Source organism: Passer domesticus, unplaced genomic scaffold, assembly GCF_036417665.1.
Source record: "Passer domesticus isolate bPasDom1 unplaced genomic scaffold, bPasDom1.hap1 HAP1_SCAFFOLD_351, whole genome shotgun sequence".
NCBI lineage: Eukaryota > Metazoa > Chordata > Aves > Passeriformes > Passeridae > Passer > Passer domesticus.
In genome coordinates, this window is record NW_026990130.1 from 18,883 (window position 1) to 28,616 (window position 9,734).

The 9,734-nt window shown below is 53.6% G+C and overlaps 1 protein-coding gene across 1 annotated transcript; it reads left to right on the top strand.

The window, feature by feature from the left end:
- Nucleotides 1–752: 752 nt before the first annotated feature.
- Nucleotides 753–8,012, top strand: LOC135292425 (COP9 signalosome complex subunit 6-like; the record flags this gene model as incomplete). The annotated part of the gene is made up of 7 exons (XM_064406633.1): nt 753–911; nt 2,786–2,911; nt 3,924–4,055; nt 4,960–5,048; nt 6,099–6,161; nt 6,293–6,340; nt 7,794–8,012. Coding segments are annotated over exons 1-7 (807 nt in total), but the record flags the coding sequence as incomplete, so codon positions are not given.
- Between the last annotated feature and the right edge of the window lie 1,722 nt (nt 8,013–9,734).

Consider the following 9,734-nt stretch of genomic DNA (forward strand, 5'->3'; position numbering starts at 1 on the left):
GACAGACGGACACTTGGGAGCCCCCCCCCCCCCAACCCATGTTTTTAAAAGCTCTTGGTCCCACTCGCGGCGTCTCTGTGGTTCCTGTGCCGCCCCCAGACTCATTTCGGGGGTTCTGGTGCCCCCCCTCCCCCAGACCCATTTTTGGGGTCTTTCTGCCCCTCCCCCAGCCCCATTTCGGGGGTCTCTTCGCGCCGTCCCCCCCTATTTTCCTCTCACAATGGTTCCGTCCACCTCAGCGCTGGCTCCGCCCCTTTTTCTTTGGCCACGCCCCTTCCCTCTGAGCTGCGCCCCCTGGCGCTGATCACGTGGCTGGATGACGTCACCACGCGCGGCCTGCTCGTTTCGCGCTCCTCCCCCGTTACCGGGAGCCCTCCCCGGTTACCGGGAGCCGTTCGCCGGCCACGGGGCGCTGGGGGCAGCGGCGGGGCTCTTGCGAGGGACTGGGAGGGGCTGGGAAGTTTCAGGAGGGAACTGGGATGGACTGGGAACCGTTAACGGTGAACTGGGAGAAACCGGGAGCTCATTTCCCCAACGCGCATGCGCGCTTCCGAAGCCCCGCCTCTCAAAGCCCCACCTTTCAAGAATTGACCAATGAAGGCTCTGCTCTTACATCCCGCCCTTTTTAAGCTCCGCCCTTTGGAGCATCGCCCAATCACAATATTGCCGCAAAGCCCCGCCTCTGGAGAGTCCCGCCCTACTAAAGCGTTGCCCAATCATAATGAGTTGTCGCCAAGCCCCGCCCCCTGGCACCTCACGCACGCGCCGTGAGGGCCCCAAGATGGCGGCGGCGGCGCCGGGAGGCGGCGGCTCCTGCGGGGGAGGAGCGGGGACCGGGGGGGGCCCCGGGAGCGCCGGGAACGGCACCGGCAGCGCCGGGAACAACGGCGGCATGGAGGTGGATGGGGCAGGTAACGGGGAGAGCACCGGGAGCGGCACCGGGGATAACGGGAATGGCACCGGGATGGGGCAAATCGTGAGGGGAAAAATGTCAGGGGAAGCCTCGAAATTACCGTGAGTGGCCTCAGAATTGTCGGGAACGACGGGGGCATGGAGGTGGATGGGGCAGGGAACGGGGAGGGGCCACCGGAACGGCACGGGACATAACGGGAGCGGCACCGGGATGGTGCAAATCGTGAGGGGAAAAATGTCAGGGGGAGCCTCGAAATTACCGGGAATGGTCTCAAAATTATCGGGAATAACGGGGGCATGGAGATGGATGGGGCAGGGAACGGGGGATGGCACCGGGAGCGCCGGGGGTTCACCGGGAACGGTACCGGGGATAACGGGAGCGGCACCGGCAAATCGTGAGGGGAAAAATCTCAGAGGAAGCCTCAAAATTACTGGGAATGGCCTCAAAATTACCGGCAATAACGGGGGCATGGAGGTGGAAGGGGCAGGGAACGGGAGGAAGGCACCGGGAGCGCCGAGGGTTCACCAGGAATGGTACTGGGAATAACGGGAGCGGCACCGGCAAATCGTGAGGGGAAAAATCTCAGGGAGAGCATAAAAATTACCGGGAATGGCCTCGGGATTAACGGGGGATAGGACAGGAAACGGGAGGAGCAGCGGGAGCAGCACCCGGGATAACGGGAATGGCACCGGGATGGGGCAAATCGTGAGGGGAAAAATGTCAGGGGGAGCCCCGAAATCACCGGGAATGGCCCCAAAATTACCGGGAATGGCTTCAAAATTATCGGGAATGGCTTCAAAATTATCGGGAATAACGGGGGCATGGAGGTGGATGGGGCAGGTGACCGTGGGAGCGGCACCGGGAATAACGGGAATGGCACCGGGATGGGGCAAATCGTGAGGGGAAAAATGTCAGGGGGAGCCTCGAAATCCCCGGGAATGGCCCCAGAATTACCGGGAATAACGGCGGCATGGAGGTGGATGGGGCAGGGAACGGTAGGGGACATCGGGAACGGCACTGGCAACGGCACCGGGAATAACGGGAACGGCACCGGGATGGGGCCAATCGTGAGGGGAAGAATGTCAGGGGGAGCCCCGAAATTACCGGGAATGGCCCCAAAATTACCGGGAATGGCCTCAAAGTCACTGGGAATAATGGGGGAAATACCGGGAATGGCGATGGAATAGCGGGAATGGCCCCAGGAATAACAGGAACGGCACTGGGAATGGCAGCGGGATGGGGCAAATCGTGAGGGGAAAAAATTCAGGGGAAGCCTCGAAATTATCAGGAATGGCCCCAGAATTACCAGGAGTTACCCCAAGAGGATGAAAAATTGCCCCCAGATCCCGAGAACAGCCCCAACAGCCTGGGAATGACACCGGGAATGGCCCCAGAATTAGCGGGAATTGGCCCAAATTATCAGGAATGACCCCAAAATCCCAAGGAATTGCCCCAAAATCTCCAGAATGGCCCCAAAACCTGGGAATGGCACTGGGTACGGTCCCAAAACCCTCAGGAATGGCCCCAAAATTGCCCCCAAACCCCAGGAATGGCACCAGGAATGGTCCCAAAATTTCTGGGAATTGCCCCAGAATTACTGGAAATGACCTCAAACCCCAGGAATGGCCCCAAAATCCCAAGGAACTGCCCCAAAACCCCAGGAAATAGCCCCAAAAACTTGGGAATGACACCGGAAACAGCCCTAAAATTACCGGGAATGGCCCCAAACCCCTGGGAATTGCCCAAAAACCCCTGGGAATTCCCCCCAAACTCCTCAGAATTCCCCCCAGACCCCTCAGAATTTCCCCCAAACCCCTCAGAATTCCCCAAATCCCCCGGAATTCCCCAAAATCTCGGACTTTTCCCTTGCAGGGGTGCCGCAGGTGATGGCCGGAGGAGTGACCGGCAGCGTGTCCGTGGCCCTGCACCCCCTGGTCATCCTCAACATCTCGGACCACTGGATCCGCCTGCGCTCCCAGGAGGGACGCAACGGGCAAGGTGGGGGGATGGTCCCAAAAAGCACAGGTTCTGCCCCAAAAACAACACAAAAACCGGCCCAAAAACATCACAAATTCTGGCCCAAAAACATCCCAAATTCTGCCCCCAAACTGATCCAAAGCCATCCCAAATTCTGCCCCAAAAACAACCCAAAACCAACCCAAATTTTGCCCCAAAAGCAACCCAAAAACATCCCAAATTCTGCCCCCAAACTAGTCCAAATTCTGCCCCAAAAACAACCCAAATTCTGCTCCAAAGCCATCCCAAATTCCGCCCCCAAAACATCCCAAATTCTGCCCCCAAAAACAACCCAAAACCATCCCAAATTCTGCCCCAAAACCATCACAAATTCCACCTTAAATCCGTCCCAAATTCCTCCCAAATCCACCCCAAAACCACTTCAAATCCCATCCCAAATTCACCTAAAATCCCACCCCAAATCCCCCTCCAAAGCCCCCCTCAGATCCCTCCCAGGACCCCCCCAAACCCCTCCAGGACCCCCCAAACCCCTCCAAATCCTCCCAGAACCCCCCAACCTCTCCCCCAAACCCCTCCAGGACCCCCAAATCCCCCTTCAGGACTCCCCAAATCCCCCCCAGACCCCTTCAGGACCCCCCGAATCTCCCCAAATCCCCCTGGCAGTGATCGGGGCGCTGATCGGGCGGCAGGAGGGCCAGAGCATCGAGGTGATGAACTCCTTCGAGCTGCTGGGACCCCCAAAATCCCCTCAGGAATCCCAAAATCCCCAAAAACCCACCCTGGACCCCCCAAAATCCCCTCAAATCCCACCCAGGACCCCCCAGACCCCCTCAAATCCCCCCAAATTCCCCCTGGCAGTGATCGGGGCGCTGATCGGGCGGCAGGAGGGGCGGAACATTGAGGTGATGAACTCCTTCGAGCTGCTGGGACCCCCCAAAACCCACCCAGGACCCCCCAAAACCCCCCCAGGACCCCCCAAATCCCCCCCAGACCCCTTCAGGACCCCTCAAATGCCCCCAAATCCCCCTGGCAGTGATCGGGGCGCTGATCGGGCGGCAGGAGGGGCGGAACATCGAGGTGATGAACTCCTTCGAGCTGCTGGCCCACGGCTCGGGGGGAGCCCTGCTCATCGACAAGGAGTACTACTACACCAAGGAGGAGCAGTGTGAGGGAATTTGGGGGGAATTCCGGGGATTTTGGGAAATTCTGGGAGTCCCAGAGTGGATTTGAGGGGATTTGGGGGGGTCTCAAGGGGATTTTGGGGGGGGGTTTTGGGGGTTTTGAGGTGATTTTGGGAGCCCTGCTCATCGACAAGGAGCACTACTACACCAAGGAGGAGCAGGGTGAGCGGAATTTGGGGGATTTTGGGGAATTTTGGGAAAAAATCTGGGGATTTTGGGGAGAATTCGGCAGATTTTGGGGGTTTTGGGGGGATTTTGAGGGGGTTTTGGGGGGTTTTGAGGGGGTTTTGGGAGTCTTAGGAAAGATTTGAGTGGATTTTGAGGGCATTGGGGGGATTTTGAGGGAATTTTGAAAGGATTTTAGGAATTTTGGGAGTCCTAGGAAAAATTGGAGGGGTTTTGGGGGGGGATTTGAGGAGGTTTTGGGGGGTCCTGGGGAGGTTTTGGCGCTTGGGGAGAATTTTGGGGAATTTTTGGGAATTTTGGGAGTCCTAGCAAAGATTTGATTGGATTTTGAGGGGATTTTGGGAGGTTTTGGGGTTCCTGGAGCAGATTTTGAGGTGGATTTGAGGGAATTTTGGGGATCCTGAAGGAATTTTGGGCTTCTTGAGGGGATTTTGATGTTCCTGGGTGGATTTTGGGGTGGATTTGAGAAAATCTTGGGGAATCTGGGGCTCTTGAAAGAATTTTGGGCTTCTTGGGGGGATTTTGGGGTGAATTTGAGAGAATTTTGGGGCTCCCAGAGAGGATTTGAGATGATTTTTGTCTTCCTGGAGTGGATTTTGAGCTGGATTTGGGGGAATTTTGGGGATTTTGGGGTTCTTGAGGGAATTTCGGGGTTCCTGGGTGCTGGGGGTTCCCAATTTTGGATTTTTTTTCCCCAAAAAGTCAAGCAGGTGTTCAAGGACCTGGAGTTTTTGGGGTGGTACACGACGGGGGGGCCCCCCGAGCCCGCCGACATCCACGTGCACAAACAGGTCTGGATTTGGGGGAATTCGGGGATTTTGGGGGAGCTTGGGGATTTGGGGGGATTTTGGGGGGGTTTGGGGGGGTTTGGGTGGGATTATGGGGAATTTTGGGGGAGTTTGAGGGGATTTGGGGGGGATTTTGGGGAATTTGGGGGTAATTTGGAAGGATTTGGGGGAAATTTTTGGGAATTTGAGAGGATTTGGGGAAGTCTGTGGGGATTTTGGGAGAGTTTGGGGGGATTTTTGGGGAATTGGGAGAGATTTTGGAGCATTTTGGGGGGATTTGAGGGGATTTTAGGGAGCTTGGAAGGATTTTTTGGGATTTGTGGGAATTTTGGGCGAGTTTGGAGGTCTTGAGGGATTTTGGGGGTAGTTTGGGCATTTTGGAATCATTTTGGGGGAAATTTTGGGGAAGTTTGTGGGGTGAGTTTGGAAGGATTTTGGGAAGATTTTGGAGAATTTTTTGGATTTTGGGGATTTTTGGGAATTCTGGGGGGAATTGAGGGAGTTTGAGGGGATTTGGGGGGGGTTTAAAGAGACCTGAGAGGGATTTTGGGGGATTTTGGGGAATTTGGAAGGATTTTGAGGGGATTTTGGGGGAATTTTAGGGATTTTGGGAGGTCCTGTAGCATTTGGGGGAGGTTTGAGAGAAAATTTTGGGAATTCTGGGGAAGTTTCTGAGGATTTTGGGGGGTCCTGGGAGGGAAATTTTGGAATTCTGGGAGGATTTTTAGGGGCTTTTGGGGGGGATTTTGGGCTCCTGATCTGATTTTTTGGGAGTTCTTGGGAATCTTTGGGATCCTGAAGGATTTTTGGGGGAATTCTGAGAAAATTTTGCCTCCCCTGCTGCATTTTTGGGCTATTTTGGGACATTTGGGGCTATTTCAGTCCCCTTTAATTGAATTTTTTCCCATTTTTATTCATTTTTTCCCTTATTTCCACTGAAATTTTGGTTTTTGTTAATTTTAGGGAATATTTCAGCAATCCCAGGTGAATTTGGGACAATTTTGGGGTTTTTTGGGGGGTCCTCACCCCAAATTTGACCCCCTTTCCCCCCAGGTGTGTGAGATCATCGAGAGCCCCCTGTTCCTGAAGCTCAACCCCATGACCAAGCACACCGACGTGAGTTTGGGCCAAAAACCCCCAGATTTGGGAAAAAAAAACAACAAATTTGGGGAAAATCCCCAATTTTGGGGGTTTCCTGCATTTCTGGGAGCCCCAAAATTGGGTCTGACCCCTCCCCCCCCCCCCAGCTCCCCGTGAGCGTCTTCGAGTCCGTCATCGACATCATCAACGGCGAGGTGAATTTTGGGGGATTTGGGGAAATTTGGGAAAAATTGGGGGGATTTGGGGGGAATTTGGGGCATTTTGGGGGAATTTGGGGGGAATTTGGGGGATTTTTGTGGGGATTTCAGGGAAATCTGGGTCATTTGGGGGGGATTTGGGGGATTTTTGGGGGGATTTTGGGGGGATTTGGGGCATTTTTGTGGGGATTTTGGGGAAATTTGGGGGAATTTGGGGGCTTTTGTGGGGATTTCGGGGAAATTTGGGGACAATTTTTGGGGCTGTTTTGGGACAATTTTGTGACACTTTTGGGGCCATTCTGGGACAATTTTGGGGTGGTTTTGTGATACTTTGGGGATCATTTTGTGACACTTTTGTGACACATTTGGGGCCGTTTTGTGACACTTTTGTGACACTTTTGGGACACTTTTCAGACACTTTTGGGGACAATTCTGGGACACTTTTGTGACACCTTTGTGACAGTTTTGGGACCCTTTTCAGAGCCGTTTTCTGACACTTCTTTTGTGACACTTTTGGGGACAATTCTGTGACACTTTTGGGGACAATTCTGTGACACTTTAGGGGCCTTTTTGTGACACTTTTGGGGACAATTCTGGGACACTTTGGTGACACTTTTGTGTCCCTTTTGTGACACTTTGTGACAACACTTACGCGACATTTTTGGGGCCGTTTTGTGACACCTCTGTGACACTTCTGTGGCACTTTTGGGGCCCTTTTGTGACACTTTTGGGGCCCTTTTGTGACACTTTTGGGGACAATTCTGGGACACTTTAGTGACGCTTCTGGGACAATTCTGGGGACAATTTTGGGACACTTTTGTGACACATTTGGGGACACTTTGGGGCCCTTTTGTGACACTTTTGGGACAATTCTGGGGACAGTTCTGGGACACTTTTGTGACACTTGTGACACATTTGGGGACACTTTAGGGGCCCTTTTGTGACACTTTTGGGACAATTCTGGGACACTTTTGTGACACTTTTGGGACAATTCTGGGACACTTTGGGGCCCTTTTGTGACACCTTTGAGGACAATTCGGGACAGTTTTGGGGTCATTTTGTGACACCTTTGAGGACAATTCGGGACAGTTTTGGGGCCATTTTGTGCCCCTTTGGGGACAATTCTGGGACACTTTAGTGACACTTCTGGGGCGGTTTTGTGACACTTTAGGGGCCCTTTTGTGACACTTTTGGGACAATTCTGGGACATTTTTGTGACACCTTTGAGGACAATTCGGGACAATTTTGGGGCCATTTTGTGACACTTTTGGGACAATTCTGGGACACTTTGGGGTCATTTTGTGACACCTTTGAGGACAATTCGGGACAGTTTTGGGGCCATTTTGTGTTTGAGGACAATTCGGGACAGTTTTGGGGCCATTTTGTGACACCTTTGAGGACAATTGGGGACAGTTTTGGGGCCATTTTGTGCCCCTCTGGGGCCGCGCAGGCCACGATGCTGTTTGCGGAGCTGCCCTACACGCTGGCCACCGAGGAGGCCGAGAGGATCGGCGTGGACCACGTGGCCAGGATGACGGCCACGGGAGGGGGCGAGAACAGCACAGGTCAGCCCCGAAACCCGCCCCAAAACAGCCCCAAAACCCACCCCAAAACCCCTGGGATTCACCCCAAAACCTGCCCCAAAACCCACCCCAAAACCGCCCCAAATGTACCCCAAAATGGGCCCCAAAACCGCCCCAAAACCGCCCCAAAACCGCCCCAAATGTACCCCAAAATGTACCCCAAAACCGCCCCAAAACCGCCCCAAAACCGCCCCAAATGTACCCCAAAATGTACCCCAAAACCGCCCCAAAACCGCCCCAAATGTACCCCAAAATGGACCCCAAAACCCGCCCCAAAACAGCCCCAAATGTACCCCAAAATGGGCCCCAAAACCTGCCCCAAATGTACCCCAAAATGGGCCCCAAAACCCACCCCAAAACCGCCCCAAATGTACCCCAAAATGGACCCCAAAACCACCTCAAAATGGGCCCCAAAACCTGCCCCAAAACCGCCCCAAATGTACCCCAAAATGGCCCAAAACCGCCCCAAAACAGCCCCAAAATGTACCCCAAAACCACCCCAAAACCCGCCCCAAAACAGCCCCAAAATGTACCCCAAAATGGGCCCCAAAACCTGCCCCAAAACAGCCCCAAATGTACCCCAAAATGGGCCCCAAAACCACCTCAAAATGGGCCCCCAAAACCGCCCCAAATGTACCCCAAAACCCCCGGGATTCACCCCAAAACCTGCCCCAAAATCCCCTGGGATTCACACTAAAATGTACCCCAAAACCTGCCCCAAAAGCCCTGGGCTTCACCCCAAAACCTGCCCCAAACCCACCCCAAATGTACCCCAAAACCTGCCCCAAAACCGCCCCAAATGTACCCCAAAACCACCTCAAAATGGGCCCCAAAACCCCCCGGAATTCACCCCAAAACCCAGCCCCAAAATCCCCCGCCATTCACCCCAAAATGTGCCCCAAAACCCAGCCCAAAACTGCCGGGATTCACCCCAAAATGTACCCCAAAACCTGTCCCAAAACCCCTGGGATTCACCCCAAAACCTGCCCCAAAACCCCTGGGTTTCACCCCAAAACCCACGGGGTTTTTGGGGGAGATTTGGGGGATTTTGGGGCTGGGAGAGTTTGGGTTTTTTGGGGGGATTTGAGGGTTTTTTAGGTGGGGATTTTTCGGGGTTTTGGGGTGGATTTTTGGGGTGGATTTTTGGGAATTTTGGGGTGGATTTTTGGGAGTTTTGGGGTGGATTTTTGGGAATTTTTGGGGGGTGAATTTGGGGTTCTTTTGAGGTGGATTTTGGGGTTTTGGGGGAGGTTTTTTTGGGGTGGGATTTGGGGTTTTTTGATGAAGATTTTTGAGGTTTTTGGGGGCAATTCTGAGGGATTTTGGGGTTGGTTTGAGGAGGATTTTGGGGAGGATTTTTGGGGTCGATTTGGGATTTTATTGAGGATTTTGGGAGTTTTTTGGGTGGGATTTGGCTCTGTTTGTGGAATTTTGGGGTTTTTTTGGCCTTTTTTTTGTAGCGATTTTTTGGGGAATTTTTCCTTGGGGTTTTTCCGTTTCCCAAACCCCAAGAAAAGCCCCAAAATCCCCCAAATTCTCCCCAAAAGTAGCCAAGCACCTGAGAGCCCAGCACAGCCCAGGGGGTTTGGGCTGGGGGAGTTTGGGGTTTTGGGGTGGATTTTGGGGTTTTGGGGTGGATTTTGGGGTTTTGGGGTGGATTTTTGGGGTTTTTGGGTGGATTTTGGGGTTTTTTTGGGTGGGATTTGCGGGTTTTGGTGCAGATTTTTGGGAATTTTGGGTGGGATTTGGGGGTTTTTGGGGTGGATTTTTGGGAATTTTGGGGGGCGATTTTGGGGTTGGTTTGAGGA